The 23,164-nt window shown below is 36.0% G+C and overlaps 1 protein-coding gene and 1 non-coding gene across 2 annotated transcripts in view; one reads left to right on the top strand and one right to left on the bottom strand.

The window, feature by feature from the left end:
* SEMA3D (semaphorin 3D) overlaps window positions 1–23,164 on the bottom strand; it is a 195,192-nt gene that overhangs the window by 80,123 nt on the left and 91,905 nt on the right. The window contains exons 3-4 of the mRNA XM_008149524.3: window positions 19,743–19,903; window positions 2,575–2,637 (exon numbers count right to left, since the gene is read on the bottom strand). Of these exons, the coding sequence (XP_008147746.2) occupies window positions 2,575–2,637; window positions 19,743–19,903 (224 nt within the window). The remainder of the gene's footprint in view (window positions 1–2,574; window positions 2,638–19,742; window positions 19,904–23,164) is intronic.
* On the top strand, window positions 8,282–8,385 carry LOC114235022 (U6 spliceosomal RNA). The gene has a single exon (XR_003621203.1). It is a non-coding gene; the product is annotated as a U6 spliceosomal RNA (small nuclear RNA).

Here is a 23,164-nt window from a genome sequence, read left to right as displayed (position 1 = left end):
ATGAGGATCTATGTTATGGTGACACAAAAGAGAGAAATGACTGGAGGGATAATACAGACTTCAGACCTCAGACATAAAGTGCAGACTTAATGCGTGGGTTATAGTGTGGTGTAAAAGCACAGATTGTGGGGTAAGACTTCTGGATTCAATTTCTGGCTTCACTATTTACTAGATATGTGATACCGGGCAAGTCATTTAATTTTTCTGGCCTCGGTCTTCTCATCTAGAAAATGAGAATTAATAATAAAACCTAGCATACCATATAGTTATAAGGATTAAATGAGATTATAAATGTAAAGCATTAAAAACAACTCTCAGAACATGGTAAGTGCTATAAAAGTGTAAGCTATTCTTAGTAACTCTAATGTAATATTATTTTAAAGGGACAAATTGAAAAAGAGACAAAGACTTGTATTATCCCTACATGATTCAACAGCAAACTTTATAGACTTCAGCAAAATGAGCAAAACTCCCCAAATCTCTAATCCTGGGTTGGCAGGAGGTGTGCTTAAAGGTTAGAGGTTATTACTAAGCCCCCAGATACAACTGAATTGGAAGAATGGTTTTCATATGCCGGGTCCTCTGCGTTCTAGGATGCTGCCTTCAGAAAAGTTGATCACCGTGTGCTCTAACTTAGTAATAGGAGCAACTGAGTTACTGTATAACTAGAATTGGTGAACATACTGAAATGGGAACACTGTCACTGACTGTTTGACCTTGCGTGTTTATCCCTCATCTACTCCACGGGAAAACTGACATTAATTTATTGGAGTAAATTTGAAACACCCTTTCCCTATTTGCCTCCTTAGCATACACTCAATACTGGTGAAACACAGAATGTGAAGGTGTTTGTACTGTTGATGACAAGCTTCCACTGTAAATCAACAAAATAATTTGGAAACTCTCATAAGCAAAGCATCTTTGTTTCCCACAAGGTCAAAAAGCATTGAATCTTTTGCAGACCTGGGCACTTGCTTGCAGTTGGGATGTTGAACAGGGTGGAGAGATAGAGACATGGGAGAAAGAAAAATACATTCTAGGACAGCTTTATCTCTTTCATTTCTGATGAAATAAACACAAAAACTGTCTCCTATTGCATTCACTCCCTGATACATTTCTGCTAACATAAATGTGTCTGAAAAGGTCACATTTAACCCAGATTGAATACCTAGTCAGGCATAATGAAAACTTTATTTTGTTTTGATAATTTTATTTTGCAGTACTGTGACAGTGTGTAACATCTGTTGAGTAATATCTGTATCCCTCATTATACTGAAAGCTCCATGAATGACAGCAGATCCTCTATCAGTTTCATACATGTATTTATGCACATATTCAGGCTCTTAATAAACATAAGTTGAATAAATGACTCTCCAAATAAGTGAACAAATCTGTTGTCTCAGATTCTTAGTCTTCTAACCTTCCCCTCAATTCATTAGGCATCATGTGTCCTATTACATTACTTTTATCACATTAATAAAGTGAGAGTTTTAAAATTTAATTATGCTTTCACACAACACGCACTGTTTGTTATTAAATATGAAGACATTGCTCTGCTTAATACTCCTGTGTTATTGTGGTTACAGGCAACAGTAGAGGATGTTGCAAAAGAAGCCTCAAGATGTCCATGTTTCTGCCCAAAGTTAGAACCTCTTATCATCTTGAGTTACATTCAGGAAGTGATTTATTTGCCAAAAAAAAAGAGAGCAATTCTCCCTATCACCACAGTGCAAGAAGTCAGGGCAGAACACAGAGCATCTGGCCTGAATCAGAGCCCTCGGATGAGAAGAGGCAGCCAGAGCCACAGCGCTGCAGTCATCGCTGGAGATAAAACAGGCAACACAGTTTGGGGGAGCATGCGGGACAACTTGGACAATGCAAAGGCAATCCAGAGAGGTCACCCCAAAGATGCTTAGGTCAGCCACCCGATCTAAGGCTTTTCTCTGGTCCTTAAGGCAGCTTAGGCTAGAAGTTTATATTAGAACCCCACAATTTATCCTTAAAAGTTTATTTTATATAACTGTGCTTTAGTCAATTTTAGAGTAAAATATTTCTAGTTTTCACTCCAGGATGTTGTCATTCATTTTCAACCAATCTTTGTTAATATCTCTCTCTGCCCAGTTTTGAAAGAATCCTGCTAGATTTTGTAAGTTTATTGTTAACCTAAATTAAACTAAGTATTAATTGCATGTTTATAATGCTAAAGCTGAAGGCTTTGTGTACATTCACAAAATGCATGCATGTAAATGAAAAATACGTAATCCTAGAAATACAATAATTTCTGATGATTTATTTCTGAATATTTTGATAGGGATTTGAGATTTTTGTGTGAGAAAAATAACAATATTCAAAATTAACACTATAGAAAGTGTAGTAATTCTAAATTTCTGAAGATAATATCATTTCTTTTGGCAAGGTAGAAATATTTTTTTACCAAAAATCTTTACACAGAATAAGTTAGTATAGCCTTTAAAATAGTACGTTAATATCATTAATTCATAAAACCCAATATAAATATTTGTTATCATATCAGTACCAGTTTAACAAAGATATTTTTTAAAGTCTCATACTTACATTGGCATCTTTCCCAGCTAATTTACATAATTCCACCCGCTCCTTTGCAGCCGGCCAATAAATCTGGAAAACATTTTAAGTTTTGTTAGAATTGAATATCTAAGACACCCCACAATTCTAATTAGGGAAGTGAGCATATGAATTTAAAGAGTGAATATCAAGCCAAGAATGTATTGTTAGATATGATGTAAGAAGTTTGAAATTTAAATATTTTCCAAAGTCACCCTAAAAATTCCTCCAAAAAAATATGTAGAACCATCCACTCTTGTTTATTGTATTTACTTTTAAATGCACTTATTAATAGGTAAATTATGTTGATAAAGCCATACGTTCTTATTGCAATGTCAACAGGATTTCAGATTAGCATTTGCTTCAGTAAGAGATTCTATTTTTTACCCTGTTTTTCTGTGTTTACTCAGAGTGATACATTATAAACATGTGCAATGAAGTGTGGGCAAGAGCCCTTTGTCACAGGCATACATTATGACTCACTCCACGTCAAAAACCAGTGTGAGTCTGTTGACAATTCAGGGTGTGGCAAAGTCGATTTATAATTGTTTGTGTGGAAAATAATAAAAAGATTAATAGATAATAATACAAGGAAAAAACTGTTTCGAAGTCACAACAGTGAACCTACTTTTGCCCCACCCCATTTAACATGTGTGGAGCTCAAATGCAACTGTCAGTAAGTTAAGCATTTTATATGCATTGTCTTATATAAATCTCACAATGACCCTACAAAATAGCTGTACTTACTTTCTATTTTCAGGTCAGAAAACGTATTCATACAGCCATGAAACTAGTTCACAGCAGAGCCAAAATATGACCCAAACTGTCTCCTGAACTTACAGCGGGTAGGGGGTTCCAACCACTACATAATAAATATTATTGGGCAAGGCCCACAGTGTGGCTCAGTTGGTTGGGATGTCATCTGTGCACTGAAGGGTTGAGGGTTCAATTCCCGGTCAGGGCACATAAATATTATTGGGCAAATAATTAAGAACAAGGGCAGCAAACTTCTTGGTTGGTAGCTTTTAATCATATTTTAACAGTCTTGAATGTATCAAAAGAGGTTTGTTTTTTTATTTATTTATTTTTAAATAACTGGAAATAATGTCAGGAAGTTCTTTTGCAAAATAAGGTTTAAACAGACAGATACAGCACTCCATTAGCTTACAGAAAGAAAGGATCTGTGTTAAGCTATAGGCAAGAAGAAACAAGAAAAGCAAGCTCTGAATTGCTTATGTTCCAAGAGTCCCTGACAAACCTTTATTATGTTTCTCACCAATGTTAACAGAAAACGTTTTAATAGATGCGGAAAAGGAAAATATCCTGAGGCAATGCCCTGACAGAAACTTGTTAAACCTGGAATTAACAGATGATTTAGAAATCACTAATGTTTATATGATAGTATCTTCATAGTGAAATTTTAGGGTTTTATGTCTGAACAAGAAGGGCAGAGAATTATGCTCAAACTCTCTTAATAGCCATGATATTATTGAGATTTTTTAAATGAAGCAAGGCTGTTCATTCAGAGTACACCTGAACAACCTACAATCCAAAGGTGTACACAGGCAGGGTGGTTGAGCCAACCGTAGTTCAAATGAAAAGCTAACTTTCATATGGTTCGCAATAAGGACCTAAAGACGCTATTTATTCGGGCATGGTTTACATCACTGCAATTACACTTTCACACGATTTTATAAATAGTAGCCAGCAGCAACACATGAATGCAAAGCAGTAAGGATGGATTTTAACAATTCATTATTATGTGAAAAAAACATACTTCTTAAAATTACAAAGTTTGTTCCCCTTAGAATAATGTTAAAAGCGACAAAAATAAAATACACTTTTTAGGTGAGTACACATAGACACAATCAATATGTAAAAAGAGAAGCATGAGAGTGATGAATACATGATTCAGAAAGATAGTTACCCAAGATTGAAAAAAAAAAAAAAGAAAAAAGGGAAAATTGGTGGTAAGAAACCAGGTATTTACCATCTCTTAGCTTTTGATCTGGATGACACATTTTCAGGTGTTTAATACATAATTAAAAACAACTAAGTAATGTAAGTTAGTAAATAAATAAACCAAAATAGACCATGCACAGGTCAATGGACAATAGTCATAATCTAGAATTATGAAGACCTAAATAAATGAATAAATGAAAAGTAAAAATAAAACACTGCGACTGGCAGGAAATTTGAAAGTTTCTTCAAGTTGTTTTTTATTGTGCGTGTTTTTTTTTTAAGTCACTTATAGGAAAAATACTGAACTGAGTGTTCTTTTTCTCTCCTTTAAAAATGGCATCTTGAATTTATGAAATTTTTGCTTCATATTTGATATTATGAACTCAAGGTATCCTCTCACTTTTTTCTTGCTAATTCTTTAAAAACTTTTAATTGTGATAAAACATACATAACAGAATTTGTCATCTCAGTCACTGTAAGCATAGAGTTCAGTATTAAGCATATTCAGTTTGTGTAACCAATCTCCAGAATTCTTTCATTGTGCAAAACTGCAACTCTATATTTATCCATTCTTAAGTATTATATTCATTTTGCAAAAGACAGCTTTGTATCATTGGACTGAAATAAATCGTACTCAATTGTTTTGATCTTTAGCTCATTTTTTTGGTCTCTAGTCTAGATTAATATTTCTTTGAGTCCTTTAGATATGTTAGATCCTGTTCTTTTTATTTTATAAGATGGTCAGATTTAATCACTTTTCAGAAACAATTTTAGAACAAGTATTTATAGATTTAGTCAAACCTGAATATCTTATCGATATCAATAGCATTGAAAGAAGAGAAGTGTGGAACTCTTTCATATGAAGTAAATGAGACTTAAAGCAGAGAAAGGTTATCAGGGAGTTATTTAAAGACTGACAGAATGTGAAAACAATCACTGTATCAATTTTGACACCCAAATGAAAGTTCCAAAGTTACCATAGAGTAGTTACTGATCCTTCATCATTTGTGCATTAGGCACATGCTTATGAAGGCTATGTCCAGAAAGGTGTGGCATTGAGGTGTTAGGATTTAAAAGGAAGACAGCTCTGTAAATAGGTGCAGGAACTGCATTCCCACAGGAGATACAGAGTGAGAAGAGAGCAGGGAGGACGGAGCCACTATGCTCGGGGAGCACCAAAGAACACTGAGCGGGAAACGGAAGTCTTGATCAGTCTTGGCATCTGAGCCAACATTTTTAATTACTTGCTCTTAATAGTTTCAACACTAATGTAATAGTTTAGTTTAATAGTTTAAACTCTAATTTTGTCTTAAGAACTTGACATTAAAATAGTAATTCTAGATTCTTTTTTTCTCTTTGCAAAGGAATACAAATATCTAAAAGATATTTTAATAGTTTTGTAAATTTTCAGTTATTGACTATAAGCCATGTAATTATAAATTGAATATGTCATCCTAGTTAATGAAACAATAAAACTAAAGTTACAAGCTCTGGTGTGGCTCAGCTGGTTGGAGCATCGTCCCATACACCAAAAGGTGGCAAGTTCACATCAGGTCAGGGCACATACCCAGGTTGCGAGTTCCATCTCTCTCTCTCTCTCTCATCAATTTAAAAATAAAGTACACAGAAATGGGAATTTGTTGGACTCCAGAAACCAATTTTTTAAAAAAATCTTCTATTTTTGCCCTAGCTGGTTTGGCTCAGTGGATAGAGCGTCAGCCTGTGGACTGAAGGGTCCCAGGTTTGATTCCGGTCAAAGGCACATGCCCAGGTTGCAGGCTCGATCCCCAGTGTGGGACGTGTAGGAGGCAGCCAATCAATGATTCTCTCTCATCATTGATGTTTCTATCTCTCTTTCCCTCTCCCTTCCTCTATGAAATCAATAAAAATATATATTTAAAAATAAATCCTCTATTTTCTGTTTATGGAGCAGACTTTTTACCAAGATGTTATCTCATTTTTCATCATTTACCTTCAATCCATAAAGTCTTGCACCTGTTAAAAATATAAATTATCCTTGAAACAATATTATTATTATGTAGGAATTCTAAGATAGTATCACAAAGATAATTTTACTTCTTAAGGTAAAGATTAGTATGGATTATATATTGGCTTATTTTTACACAAAGTTGTCAAGAATCTAGAAATCACAAATAAAATTACTTTAGTAACAACTACCTAGAAGATATCTGATTGTCTTCCAAACTCCAAACATTTACTTAAAAAGAAAAACCATTGTAGTGGTGCCAAAATTTAAAAGATATAATTTTAATTATTATTTATGTTGGGATTTTCTTTTATTTGCCACCTAGTCATTAGAATAAAGGGTGTTTTGTGTGTTTTTAATATTCCTTTTGATTTCTTTTTGATAAAGAATTTAAAGAAACAAAATTTTTCTTAATTCAATCTAAAAACAGAAGAAAATAAATAAACTACACTCATATTTACATAAGGTTTGCAGAAATATGTTCAAGTAACATTTTTGTTTTTCAATAATCTTGTAAAGTGATTATGTGACATAACTCTATCTCTATCTCTATATAAAAGCATTCCACCACTTTTATGATTTTCTAGTCAAAGTGTGTGTGTGTGTGTGTGTGTGTGTGTGTGTGTGTGTAGGGGAAAACACAATAGAGAAATAGACACAGAGATAGATTCATAGGTGCATAGAGGAAGAGATGGAGATATTAACTCTGAAGGGTATAAGATATATAGCTTCAAGTTGCAGCATAATCAATATAAAAGTTCAAGAAGTACCTAACATCCTGAGGCTATTTCAATAGCCCAGTCAGTACACTTTGAGATTACTTTATTCTCAGACAGAAACCACATCTCACACTTAAAAATACAATGTTCACACGATCTATAAGAGTCTCTCTTGAACGCTAAGTAAACAGTTTTGAGGCAATGATTATCATTATTCTCATAACATTCTGAATTCATCTGCAGTAAAATGACCTATACATTTTCTTGCTGTGTACAGCGATATCATGCCATATTAAAAGTTTCATGAAGCAGGACAAAACAAAGATGCATACCCCTCTCCCTAAAAGTTGATGAAGCTCTGCACAGTGGTGGTATCGAAAAGTCTATGCAGCTGTACCACTCCCTGGGAAAGTTACCCATGAATATTTTTCTTTCACTTACCAAAAAAGGCATAGTAGGAGTAGAGATGCCACTTACACAATTGCCATGCTTTAGTTGTCCTGAAATATTCCCACACAATTTAGGTGAGGAGCAATTGCTGGGACCTTGGAGCTTAGATATCAAAACTAAATCTGTAGAAAGCTTACTGCTGCTCTCTCCGCCCACACGCAGGACAGGCATCAGAAATCAAGCAGAACTCTGTGGGTCCAGACGAGCCCAAGAATCCCACTCAATATAACTATCCAGGGTGTAACCACTAATTTTACCACTACTAAGTAACTAAGGGGCTGCAAATGGGTTTTAATTTTAGTGCTAATCTTATAGAGCAAGTTGATATCAGAAAACTACTGTGGGAAATAGGAGTACATACATTTATAAGGTTTGTCCACTTGGAAGTGATAATTTCTGGCATTAATATTTTAAAACAAGTATGTCTGTTAAGTCAGACCCCACATCCTATAACATACTGACTTAACTTGTTGGTATGTTCATTTTCATAATATTTCACAATTGACATGAATTATTTAAAAAAAATTTTTGCATTTACACTTGGATGAATCAAATAGGAACCTAAAAAAATAAATATGTAGTGTTCTCTGCAGCAGCCCATATACTAAAATTGGAACCATACACAGATTAGCATTGCCCCTGAACAAAGATGACACACATATTCATGAAGCATTCCATATTTTTAAAAGAATGTGAGTAAAAATAAATATGTATATGTTTTTTTTTTCTTTTAGAGTTATAGAAAATAGATTTACCAGTATGAGAGAAACCACTGTAATAAAATTAAAAGTGTTTTCAGTCATTTTAAATATGTTGATTTGATTTAAAGTTTTATATTTTAAACACATTTTTGCAAAAGAGGTTTGATATTAATTTTCTAATGAAAATATAGTGGGAGCTGCATGTTTTAAAATACAACCTTTGATCTAGTTACCTTATGTTGATTTTATTTGCTTATATTCATCCAAAATCCAAAATGGTATCATTTTCTATTTGTTTTTTGAAGCATTCTACTTCATTTTGAATGCAAATAGGCAGGAGGACCTCACAAGTAAAATGATGCAATGTCCCTAACAATTATTGTTTCATTCATAATTTTTAGAATTCATTAAACAGTTAGCATTTGATAAGGTGAAAATGTTGGGCAATTTATTTTTAATTATTTCATTTTAGGCAAGTTACAAAAACATTCAAATAGTGATAAGGCCTTATAACAACATCCTAAGGAAATTCTAATTATATCTGGTCTTTGTTTCATCTTTGGAGACGCAATTTAATTGACTCAAGTTCCCAAGTGCAAGGTCACTCAAATTCTCTTTGGCCTAATTCAAAGAGATGCCAAAAAAAAACTGGATAGAATACAAAAGAGGACGTTACAATCTGTTCATAAACCTAATTAAACACACAAAAAATCAGAGTCATAAAAATGCAAGGGGCCACCTCTATCAAAGAACAGGATCCAAGTTGTTGAATGGTTGCAAAGAAGCGGGAAACATGTTGCTGTAAATGCTGAATGGTTACAAGCATTTGAACAACCCAGGGAGCAATGATTACTCTAGGGTTCAAGTACAGAGAGGTAAGAGACCTGAGCTCAGAGACTGACTACTAAAAAATAAGGAGAAGAGCACCAAAGGAAAAGCTTGCATAATTGAAACTGGCTGGGGTAGACATTTTTACAGATGGGAAGGTTAAATTCTCCAGGTTGGGGTCAAAGCTGTCCATGTTGCTTTCTTCATGAAATCTTAGGTGAGAAGAGTCTTTTCCTTTCTTTCCTTAGGACTCGGCTCAACATTACTTTACATTTAGTTTTTCTCCCACAACCATCTTGGAATTCAAATACACTTGTGTGTATCATATCTATTTGCCACTTTCTTTTTGCAATTCAGTTTGGGATCTTTTCCTAGACATAATGATTAATGAGCCCCGTCCCGCGTGGCTCAGTTGGTTGAGGGTCAACCTATGAACCAGGAGGTAATGGTTCAATTCCCGGTCAGGACACATGCCCCGGTTGTGGGCTCAATCCCCAGCAGGTGGGTGTGCAGGAGGCAGCCAATCAATGATTCTCTCTTATCACTGATGTTTCTATCTCTCTCTCCTTCTCCCTTCCTCTCTTACATCAATAAAAAATATATATTTTTAAAAAGATCAATGAAATGTGGTGGAATTCAAGTTCATGAGTTTGAGTCCCTACCATACTGCTCATTAGCAGCTAATGCTGCATTTTCCAATATTATCTCAGTGTCATCCTCAGAATGAGCTTGCTCTCTCTGGAATACATCTGAACTCCTCTGGAAGGACCCTTCCTGGAAGTGTCTGTGTTTATATCACCTCTCCAGAAAGGCCTTCTCAGAAGACCAATCTAGTTTCCCAAGATTATTATATTTTTTAAATAACACTTAACACTAAGTGATATTTTCTTATTTGTTTCTTTTTCTCTTCTCCATCAACCTCCCTTCCCATCTCCCTGAAATTTAGAGGCACCCTGAAAACAGAGGCCTAAATGGCTTTATTCTCCACTATATTCCCAGCATCTAAAAGAATGCTAGGAACGTAGTAGGAGGTTCAGTAAAGAAAGTGAGAGAAATGCTCTTGCATCATACCAATTAGAAGACATGTTAAGGAATCCAGAAATGGATTGGTAATTTTGAATATGTGGTGCAATTATGTTTGTGGCTAGATTTCAAAACTTTGTAAGGAGTACAGTTCACAGTCTCCATTATCTTGTTAAAGGAGGATATGACTCATTGACGTTCAGTGGTCACTGCTCTTGAGTGACAAGGCACGTTGCTTCTCCTTCCTACCGTCCTTAGCACCGGGCACAGGATCACATGCATAATAAGTATTCATTAATTCCCGCAGAGTGATCTGCACAGCTTCCTTTCGAATGGAGACGGAGTTCTTGTCAGAGTCCTGGCAGCCGCGTGAGCAGTCTGACAGCATCCTGACAGTCGGTTACAGTGACCAGATGGGAGTGCACATCGGCACCCGCGCTGGGGAGCAGGCACATCCATGAACAAGGCGATTGTTTCACCTCCGCGGTTTCAGGCAGCATGTGCTCCGCAGGCAGCAGGACAGATTAATCACCATGAAACTAAGCAGGGTGCCTTATACCAAAAGTTAATTTATTGCGATGTCCGCATGGTTTCCAAGTGTTTACATTTTCTTAATTTCTCGTATTGATTAAGAATAAAAAGGATGGCAACTTTCTTTTATCAATAACTTGATTTAAAATAAAAATGTTTATTCTGAATCTTTCCCCCTACATAATAGACTTACAGGGTAAGGCATTAGATGGGAATGTCACCATGAAGTGAGTTACTGATTTATAAAAGCATTTCTGCTTATACTCAATATAAAGAAAGCAAGTACAGGATCCTTGTGTATGGAAACCCTCTTGTCTTAGAGTTCCTTTAGGACCGGAAAATAACCAACTCCTTTTCATGCTACACAGATATGGGTGTTTGAATATCCCACTGAAATTTATTATATATAAAATTATATACTAACTTAGTTTAGTTATTTTCCTAATAAAATGCCTTAAAATAAGGCAAAGTTTGAGGAATTTCAAATAATCTGACTAATTTTTTATAATTACATACCTAGTTTTCATGTTCAGTTAGAAGAAAAATAATAGAATAATTACATTTTGAGGGCTAGGGGGAAGAAAAAACACTTGTAGATGTAGAAATTATTATTTTTTTCTTTTTAACATTCTGCTACATAAAAAAAGCCAGTCCTCTTTAAGTGCCCAAATTCATCTTTAAGTTTATCCAATGTTTCCTTTTAAATAATTCTGATTATTTTTTAAATTAAATAACCAACAGAGTGAAATGTGAGGAGCTAAATTTTAGCCAGGTGAAATTGTCTCGGGTTATTCCATAATAGTGGACTATATAAAGTACATATTGCTTTGGTACATTGTTTTCTCATTTTAAAACCAGTAATAAAACTTCCTTTCCATACCACCCCCCTCCAAAAAAAAAAAGTATTTACTATTTTTTACATTAAAAATAAATGTAAATTACTTTAAATAGAAAAATTTTTATACTGCTTTTGCCTTTAACACCACAAGTTTAGCTAGAATGTTTTTGTTGGGTGGGGCCCAGTTAAAGATCTTTACATTTGCTTAGCTAACATAGCAATTGTTTGAATATTTTATGTGCAATATTCAATGTTGACAGTTTCAAACGAAAAAAAATAAATTAACGAAATAAAAAGGAATAAAGATGACTAAGTGTTATCTCAAAGTGATAGTAAACTATTTAAATATTAATTTTGAAGATTATTTAAAAATGGATCAATACTTGTCCTGCACTTTTTAAGATGCTTGGTTATAGCTTAGCTTTGCTGAAGCCCAACAAAATAAAATTATTGAAAAGTATGGGAAACAAGATATAAAACAGCAAATGTTTGGATTGAAGTTATTAAAAGCCAAAAGGTAAACAATATAAATAAGAATATTAACATTCTCCCTTTGGTTACTCCTATGGTTCCACTGTGTACACTTCAGGAATGATATACAATGAGCTCACCCATTACATTTGGAGGTAGAGCAAACATTCTTTTGAGTGCTCATTTTATGGCTTATATAGTATAGCAAGATTTTAAAAGAGAAGTTTTAGCTGAGAAAAAAATTCAACATGAGATGCAAGCTCAAGATGCACAAATTTTCAAAGTAGGTGGCCAAGAATCACCCATGTTCAACAAACTATAAAATAGTTGGAAACTTGAGAAGGATATTTTATCTGAGACAGATGTGTCATGTGTCCTACTATCCCTGTGGGGAGAAGTAGGTGACAGGGAAGGAGCTTTGGTGGGACCTTAAGAAGCACTTGATACTGCACATGTAGTTTCTGGGAAATTGTGGTCTAATGTCCAAAGGATGAGAGACTGACAAGCTACAATGAAAACAAAGAACAGGCTCAATGGCTATAATGGTTATCAGCCTGAACTTCCAGAGTGTGTCCAGGAAAATGCATGTGACATGTCCTATGGAGCAGATGGGAGTCATGCTCACTTAAAAATTGGATGGCATGAGATCACCTTAGGTCCTACTGAAGAGTGCTGAGAAAAGGTTTCAGAAGTTAACACCTGGAGAAATTGCAATCTGTTGCAGGAGAAAGAAGAGAACATACCAGTCAGAGGAGAAATGCAGTCACCCTTATCCAGAGAAGAGCAAGGAAAAGAACTCCAAAAAGTGTAAATTCTAAAAACTCACAAAGTTGCCTGTGAAAGAAGTTACCCTTAAACATCAGACAAGGCCAGAAAGTTGAGAGGTTCCTGAGACAATGACAGTAGACACTCCTCTGAACACGCTCCCCTTCCCGTGTCCTGATTTGGCTCCAGAGGGGTCATACACTGTGGTTAACAAGCTTCGGGAAAAGGAGGAGCGTTAGCTGGAAGAAGAAGCCTCTGAACATTCCCCTGTGCTGGGACCCTCCCTCCTGTGGCGTGCCCACACAGGGACAGGTAGAGGGAGAGGAGGTTCAATTTTAAATGAGGTTGGAAGTTTTATTACACTAGACTGGACCTTTTAATTGCTGATAACCATTGTCTGTACTACTTAACAGTGACCTCAAAAGCCAAGGGCATGCCCTGGCCAGTGTGGCCCAGTTGGTTGAGCGTTGTCTTGTGCACTGAAAGGTCATTGATTCGATTTCCAGTCAGGGCACATACCCAGGTGCGGGTTTAACCCAAAGTCAGGGTGTGTAGGGGAAGCAACTGATCAATGTTTCTCTCTCACATTGATGTTTCTCTCTCTCTCTCTCTCTAAAATAAAACATACTTATAAATTTTTTTAAAAAAGCCACAGGCCTGCTGAAGATATAGAACTGGCCCAGGAGAAGAATGGAAAGGGATTATGGGAGGTAAAATAAAGTTGTTTATTATTACTCTGAGTTCACATACCAGTTGTGATTAGATTAGTAGGTGAAATAAATAATAACTGTAGTCTCAGAGTAAGTTTATTTCTCATTGGTCTACTCATCTGCCTCTATAGCCCACTTGAAAAAGAGAGAAGAAGAGAGAAAGAAAACCAAGAAACAAATGTTTGAATGAAATAGATACAAAAGCAGTGCTTCATTTAATAAATCATTCCCTTTGTGACCTGTTTGCTTACATCCTGGTTCAGCAACTCCTTCCACCCATGCATGAACTGGCTCCAAAGTCAGTAACATTTTCAGATGGAAAGATCCCAACAATTCATTAACTCAGAAGCTCAACTAAGTAACATAACCTAATAGAATACTGGACTTTTTTTTTTTTTTTTTTTTTTTTTTTTTACTGTCAACTGTGACTCCATTAAAAAAAGAGGGAGAGACTTCCAACTTGTATATATTACTCCTGAAGTTTACATAGAGAGGGCCTTGAATTTTATATGAATTATTGCTAGGACTACTTAAGGCTGGCTGAAGTGGAGAATGTCCACTTATAGTCACAGGGACAGATGGCAGGTAGTTTAAAAGCATTTCTTTAGAAATCATTGTTCCCTAAATCATATTGTACAAATGTCAAATACTTTCCTTATTATGATGTCTGCCTGGAACAGGTTTCACTTATAAGTGAATGACAAATGGATGCACTAGTAAATGTCCATCTACAGTTAAACTTTTTCAAGGACTATTAAAATGCTTATTATATATATTCCCTCTGACCCTAGAGATGGGGTAGGATATTGAAGGCAAGGGCAGGGAAATCTAGTTTCTTTCATTGAAACCAGCACATTTCAACTGGTGTGTCTTAAGAATTTTTAAAACACACAATGCCTGACTAGTCAGGGACACTGATCTCTTTCCCTTAGATTGTCAAATAAAAAAATGACAATAGCCAACACAACAATAGCCATCCATGAGAAGAAATCAAAAGTATACCTATATTTTTTTTTTGTGAGATTGCAAAAGCTACAAGATATCAGATATTTGAAGAGATCTGGAGCAGATTACATAAAGCTCAGATTACATACAAATAACAGAGAACTTTTATTGAGCAAATAAACTTACATAAGCAAGAGAAGTATTTGTCAAGGTTAGCAGATTTTCCAATTTTTACCATGCAGGGTAGAGAAAAATAAATTATTTCAAAGATTTTTACTTGCACTGAATACTTTCCAAGATTGTCTCCTGAAAGAAAAATAAATTCTTACAGATAATTTCCTTATAGGACCAACTAATCTTGATAATTCTCTTCAAATAGACAATACACACTCTCCTTTTTGATTGGCTGAGAAAACTTTTATGTTTGTCTCAGGTAACCTACATTTCAGGTAACCTAAAAAAGAGATATAATAAATGATGGTCTCTTACTCCTTTACATTTCCTTATTTGCATGTGATCCATGAAACTGTTCCAGCCATCTCAATACCAACCTAAGGATAATGCCAACACCAAAAATAGCAACAGAAGAAAAAGAAGGAACTGGGTCCTTGATAACACAGTTAAGCAGATGATATTTCCATCTCTATAAAGTATGAGTGAGGGAATAATGAAGAGTGGATAAAAGCATAGGGTGCACATGTGTTGGGAAGAGCCTTAGAAGTCAATAGAAATTTGGAGTTCATTCAAGTTCCTCAGAAATCAAGAACTGCCAGAAGTGTATAAACCAGTAAGAAATATGATAAGAGTTTTATTTTTTTAAGAGATAACATTGATGGTCATGGTGAATAGATTAGATAGAGAGAAAATAGAGATTCGCTTTTATAAGATAAACCCAGCTAAATAATGGTATTATCACTTACTCTAGAGGAAAATATTGAAATGTTTGCTACCTTATCAGCTTGGCCTGTCAACTGAAGCTTTTGTTGGAATTGCATCAGAGCTCAGCCTCCCTTTGTCTAACACTATTTCCTTAGCGACCCTCTCACATGTGTTGATCCCAAGAACACAATTTCAAAAATATCCTATAAGCTAGTCTTCATCTCATAGTTAGCTGTCGGGGGAATTCAACCTATAACAAAATAGTCAGGAGTGGTAAATACAGTTCCAGATCCATGTCTTTCCCTTGGAATGGGATCGCTAATGGCTCCAGTGTGGTCTAATGTTGGGGAAGGCTATGTCAAATAAATGTCCATATTTGTCCCACCAAACCTTTCCTAGAGAGAATCCACAGGGCATCCCTTAACTAAGAGAGGCCTTACAGAACAAATTTAGAAAAGCTGCTTAAATTGTAAGGTATCACATTTCAATAGGTATAGTCTTGTCTGTACAAAAACTTTAAGTAAACATATTATCCTGAGTTTTGATACTTCAATTGAATATATTCTATGTATATGTATATACATGTATATTAATATTTCTATTGATTTCAGATAGGAAGGGAGAGGGAGAGAGAGAGAGAAACATCAATGATGAGAAAGAATCATTGATTGGCTGCCTCCTGTATGCCCCACACTGGGGATCAAGCTCACAACCCAGGCATGTACCCTGACCTGGAATTGAACCGTGACCTCCTGGTTCATAGGTCGATGCTCAACCACTGAGCCACGCCAGCTGGGCATATATATATATATACTTTATTTTTTTTTTTTTTTTAAATTTCCCAGAGGATCATCCTGAATAACCAACTGAAGACTAGCTGAAGTCTTATAACCAAGAATTTACAGAAGAAGCCACATGGAGACTGGTAGAAAGAGTGAAGACGTAAAAGGGCTGGCCCCGCTCCCATGGATGGACAGTGGCTGAGTCTCTGGAGGGATATTTCAATTACGGAGGGATCCCCCTGAGAAGCATGGAGTCTCAGCCCCAAGCCAGGCTGGCCAGCCCAGAGCACCAGAGCTGGGAAGAGGCATGTTATTTGCAATAGCGAAGATTTGGAAGAGGCCCAGGTGCCCATCAGTAGATGAATAGATAAAAAGGCTGTGGTACAGTTACACAATGGGATACTATTCAATTGTAAAAAGGAAGGAAATCTGACCTTTTGGACAGCATTGATGGACCAGGTGAGCATTATGCGAAGTGAAATAAGCCATCACAGAAAGATAAATAGCATATGATTTCACTCAAATGTGGAGTCTAATAAATAGAATAAATTAATAAACAAAATGGAAACATACTTATGGGTAGAGAATAGACTAACAGCTATCAGGGGCGAGAAGGGTTGAAGGGCTGGGTGAAAAAGGTGAATGGAGTAAGCAAAAAGAAAAGAAAAACCTCATAGACACGGACAACAGGGTGGTGATTTCCAGAGGAAAAGGGGGTGGGGAGAGGTAGAAAAAGGCATAAGGGGGATAAATGGTGAGGGAAGGAAACTTGACTTGGGGTAGTAAACACACTATACAATATACAGATGATGTATTGTAGAATTGTACACCTGTAACCTACATAATTTTATTAACCAATGTCACCCCCAAAATTCAATAAAAATGTAAAAACATTAAAAATTTTAAAATTTCCCAGTGGAAAATATTCCCAACTAGTCACTCATAATTAAATTATGTGTTGTATATTGCTTTCGCTCTAAGGAGTACAAAGAAGATCTTTCAGCCCCACAGAGTCCCAACTTGTGTGGTTTCTTCTGCAGAGTAGTTTGGATTTTTGCCGAGCGGCACTGAGCCAATGCAAACCGTGTAGGTCTAAACACTGCTGAAGTACTACATCTTGACACTTACTTGCTGCTGTGGAGTACCTTTTAACACTGGAGTGATTTATAGAAATGTTAAAGGTGGGTACCTACATAAACAATTCATACTTTACATGCATAACCCCTTTATGAATTATACATGTTATAAAGATATCAAAAAATATCAGTTAGGCCAAAAATCTCTAGCACAGACCCTAATTTTATAATGTGTTCAAATAATCATTTATTTCAATAATATCATAAGGGAAATCAATATTTCATAAATATTTATTTTATTAAATATTAGCACATTTCAAGCATGGAATATGGCCAAAGAGCAATTTGCCTAAAATAGTCACAGAAGGAAATTGTGCTATCACAATTTATTTTAAGCAATGATCTAATACACTCAGTTCAGATAAATGGACTTTCTTCCAATCCCTAAAGGCAGAGAACAGTTCAAGAATAAATTCCCTTAAAAGTATGAATTGCTTTATTGCTATTATACTGAGACATATTTGGAAAAATGCTGCTAGCTATTTAATATCTCTTAAAGCAATATAACAAAGTAGACTAAGATTTTTCTCTGGGCTCTTTTAAAAAAGATTCATCCTCTAAGATATTTACTGATGACTAAGATATAGCTAATACCATTAATAGGCTCTCCTAAAAGTGTAAGCCCTTAAAAAATTCCTAAAGAAAAAAAAGCATATCCTTAAAAATAAATGGAATGGAGAATAATGGCAAGCTTTTTGAATTCTAGCACATAAGCAGCTGCTTATTTCATTTTATTATTAACAATATACAACCTACAGAATAATATATATATTTTTAATAAGATAACCTTATGTGCTTGCAAGTGTGTTTGTATTAAAACAAGTCAAAAACAACTACTGGCAATATTTTAGCTCTCACACTTTCTTCTAGAAATATAGATTACATGAAATGCATGCATATACATTTGCGTTCAAAGACTATTTCTTTATCAAATCTGAGCTTTCATAAGAAATAACTCCCTTTCCTTCAGTGAATCTCACTCAGAAACGTGTGGAAAAGTTAAAATTTAAAATGATTAAAAAGCAAAGCCATTGTTTCTAATGCAGATTAATTAATCAATATTAATACATATGGAGATAAATCTTTTCCCTGGGTAGATTAAAGCCCTGAATGCTAATCATATTCAAATAACTAAGCAACTAATATTTAATTATTAAAATCATCTCAAACTTATAGAGTTGAGTTAAAGTGGTCACTGTAGGTGAATTCTAATGAGGCCTCACAATCCTAACATACCTATCCACAACTCTTTTTGAATGGGAGGAAGTCTCTATTAACCTGAAACTTTGCGATGACTCCTAGTATTTTTCTTCTTCTTCTTAATTTATCTTTATTGTTGAAAGTATTACAGATGCCCCCTCCCCTCGGCCCCCATTGACGCCACTCAACCCCACTCTTACTCCCTCCCTAAGCCTAGAACTTCTTTTGGAATGCTTCCAGAAAAGCAGAAGAAGAAAAGAAAAAAAAAAAAAAAACAATACAAAGATCCCTCATAGATTGCAGAATAGGTCACGTAGTATGTCTTCTCATCAGCCATTCCATCCCTTCTAGTCTTGGTATCTATCTTTGCTTGCATAGATATTGATATTTGCTAAAGTACTAGCTAATAATAATTACAAGACCTAAGGTATGGTACCTTTGCTTTGGGTATCACAGTACTAGTTGAAAAGTAAGATATAGCAGCAATTGCCTATTGTGTTTGTAATAAGTAGTATATATTTCCTTTTAGTAATAAGATTGTTCTTAATGAGCCCATAGTTAATACATCATTGATTTTCACTATCTGAGTGTGACTGGGCCATAGGAGAAACCTGTTCAGATATAAAATGGGAGTGTGGAGAAAAAGTGTGTTTAAAGTTTGCTTATTTACAAAAATTGCTATGGATATAAATGCTAACATTTGATGAATACTTCATTTGCTAGCTTTACAATCCAAAACTTTGTATTCATACTGTATAATGTAATACTATGCACTTACTACTTTTTCATGCCTTCCATTCATATTTTCGAAGGTTATGGCATTATATTCATTCTTTTTTAAAAATATTTTTTATTGATTTCAGAGAAGAAGTGAGAGAGAGAGAGAAACATCAATAATGAGAGAGAATCATTGATCAGCTGCCTCCTGCACATCCCTCACCAGGGATCGAGCCCACAACCCAGGCACATGCCCTGACTGAGAATCAAACCATGACCTACTGGTTCATAGGTTGACACTCAACCACTGAGCCAAGCTCATTCATTCTTAACAATAAACATGTATATGTACTTAAATCCATAAAAATCTAAGATGTATATCAAAGGCAGTATGTTCTTTTTGACATGTAAATGACCTACTGCATTTGACACCAAGACACTTGAAACAACATAGAGAGGGAGAAAGAAATCGATTAAAATAAATGCATCCAGGAAATATATATAAATAAACTGACCTTCTTGAAATTTTTGTTTAAGTCAACCAGACTGAGCAGGAAGATGTGGTCCTTGGCTCCCAGCAGCAGCCTGCCCCTCTCCTCATCTAACAGAATTGTTTGGAAATCCAGTCCTTCTGATGAACCCAGAAAGGGAATGCAGCTATTTGAAAGCAGCAAGTCTGTGGGAAAGTGAAAGAAGAACAGAATGAAATAAAAAATTCTTAATAAGCACAATATTTATGTACCTCAATACAGATATTGTCCCACCTTGTAAATGTATAAATATAGCATGAAAACTTGAATTTAGATAAATGCAAACAAGATACACTTTTTAGCAACATGCTAATTTAGAAATAGGTATAATTATTGTATTTTTATTTTATTTATACATTTATCTTATGAAAAATGGATATTAAAATAAATATAAAATATGTTGACACAAAAGAAATTAAATGCAAAATCTTTTACAACCCTGTATTCACCTTCTTAAATTATAAATGAACTACTTAAGTCATAAAATAGCGACAGTAATATTAGCACACTGATTTGATTAATTAATATATGCAAAGCAGGAAGATGGTGACATAGGTAAACACCTGTACTCATGGCCTCCCACAACCACATCACACTTACAACTAAAATACAGAACAACCATCATCCAGAACTGCTGGAAAGCTGGCTGAATGGAAATCCTACAACCTGAGAGGTAAAGAAGAAAGCACACTGAGACTGGTAGGAGATACGGGGGCACATCCACATGGGCTGCTTTTTTAATCAGGAGGGAGATCATCTCTGTGGAGGCTGACTGGAGGAGCAAGGGGTCCCAGGCCCACACCAGACCCCCAGCCCAGGGTCCCAGAGCTGGGAAAAGAAGTCCCTACAGGCAGTAAGAACTATGGGCTATGAAAACCAGTGCAGATTGGGGCTCAGTGACATGGAGGCTGCTGGAGATACAGCTGTTCCTCTTAAAAGGCCAGCACCACTAAGGAACTTACAAGCTCCTGCTTCCTCTGTGGTCCAGTACCAGGGAGAGGCTCTGGAGGACACAGACATACAGGAGGAGGAACTGGATTGTTGGGCATCGGGGCAGGAACTCAGGGGCAGCTTTCTTCCAGCTGGAGGTGCTCCCAGGGATCATTGTTCCTATGCTGGGACCTCCCCAGTCCCAGGGCTGACTGGCACCCATTTCTGTTTGCTCTGCCCTGGTGATTCCCTGAGACCCAGCCTCATCCAATTTACAACCCCACCCAAGCTGTGTGCAGCAGCTTTTGCATATGAAAGGCCTGTCCTTGCTCAGGCTAAAATCTCAAACAAGCTGCAGCTGGGTCAGGGAGCCCCAAACCTATCAATAAAAGGCCCAAGACCAGGCACCAGCACCAGCCTGCCTTGCTTCACAGCTGGGCCTTGTCTGAGCACTTCCAAATCCAATACAAAGAGGAGGAATCTGCAGATCTCTCTGTAGTTCCTGCTGGGTGGCCCCAGGAAGTGGCTGCCTTTGTACCTCCCTGAAGACCCAAGGGCCAGTGTACCCAGTGGTTAGTGTCATACCATATCAGATTACAACTCTACACATCCATAAGTGACACTTTTAAAGGGGCAAACTCAATGAACACCAAAGCCCACTGAAGCAAGTCCTGCCCCATAGGGGTATCTCCTGCATGGCAGCTTTCCCACTGTAGTCGCAGCTGGTTCTCACAGCCAATTGGCCTGGAGGTCAATTCCTCCCAGGGACACCAACAGCAATCAAGTCTCAACTACAACAAGACTGTGCTCACAGCCCACAAAGGGGTGCACCTAGAGCTCCCAGCTCAGGTGAAGGGAGGCTAAGCCACTGGGCACTATATAACACCTACTACACAAGGCCATTCTACCAACTCAAGGAGACATAGCAGCTCTACCCAATACATAGAAACAAACACAGGGAAGCAGCCAAAATGCAGAGACAAAGAAACATGTCATAAATGAAAGAAATGGAAGAAAGCAAACTACTGGATATAGAATTCAAAACCATGGTTATAAGGTTACTCAAGAATCTTCTAGAAACCTCCAAAACTTTCCATTTCAAAAAAAAAAAAAAAAAAAAAAAACATGGAAAAGGACCAGTCAGAAATTAAGCATACACTGACTGAAATAAAAAATAATGTACAGAGATTCAACAGTAGTGTAGAGGATTCTGAGAATAAAATCAATGATTTGAAATATGTGGAAGCAAAAAACACCCAACCAGAAGAGCAAAAAGAAAAAGAATCCAAAAGATATGAAGATAGTGTAGGGAGCCTCTGGGACAACTTCAAGTGTACCAACAGTCACATTATGGAGGTGCCAGAAGAAGAGAGAGAGCAAGATATTGAAAACATATTTGAAGAAATAATGACAGAAAACTTCCCCTACCTGGTGAAAGAAATAGACTTACAAGTCAAGGAAGCACAAAATGTCCCAAACAAGAGGAACCCAAAGAGGATCACATCAAGACACATCATAATTAAAATGCCAAAAGCTAAACACAAAGAGAGAATCTTAAAAGCAGCAAGAGGAAAGCATGTAGTTACCTATAAGGGATGCAGCCATATGACTGTCAGCTGATTTTTCAACAGATACTATTCAGGTCAGAAGGGAGTGGCAAGGAAATATTCAAAGTGATGAATAGCAAGGACCTACCACCAAGATTACTCTACCCAGCAAAACTATCATTTAAAATTGAAGGTCAGATAAAGAACTTCACAGACAAGAAAAAGCTAAAAGAGTTCATCACCATCAAACTAGTATTATATGAAAGGTTGAAGTGTATTCTTTAAGAAAAGGAAAAAGAGGAAAGAAAAATATAAAAAAATATGAACAACAAAATGGCAACAAATACATACCTATCAACAATTGAATCTAAAAATCAAAATAAACAAATAAGAAATCCAATGAATAGAATAAACTGGTGAATAAAATATAATCAGAGGCATGGAATGGAACAGACTGATGATTCTCAGAAGAAGGGGGTTGGGAAGAGATTAAGCAAAGATCTTACATGCATATATGCATTACCTATGGACACATACAACAGGGTGGCAAAGGCCTGGGGCAGGGTAGGAGGGGGCAATGGGTGATGGAGAAAAAGAAGGATATTTGTAATAATCTCAACAATAAAGATTAATAAAAACTTAAATATATATATATATATATATATATATATATATATATATATATGCAAAGTAAGCTTCAAACTAAGTGTGGATACTGATAGCATTCCTTCTCCTCCTACTTTTAGATTGATGCCCATGTTTGCAGGGTTACACTGTGCCTAATTCTTATATTCAGGAAGACATAAACAAAGAAGCCAAATTTAAAAAAAAAAAAGGACTCTGAAAGAGATATGATCCTGAACCAGTAATGGAAGCAGAACTGTAAATGGGAAGGAACTTGAAAATCAATTCATGTGAATTCTTTGATTT

The sequence above is a fragment of the Eptesicus fuscus genome, chromosome 14 (genome assembly GCF_027574615.1).
Source record: "Eptesicus fuscus isolate TK198812 chromosome 14, DD_ASM_mEF_20220401, whole genome shotgun sequence".
Lineage (NCBI taxonomy): Eukaryota > Metazoa > Chordata > Mammalia > Chiroptera > Vespertilionidae > Eptesicus > Eptesicus fuscus.
This window is presented reverse-complemented; position numbering and strand designations above follow the sequence as displayed.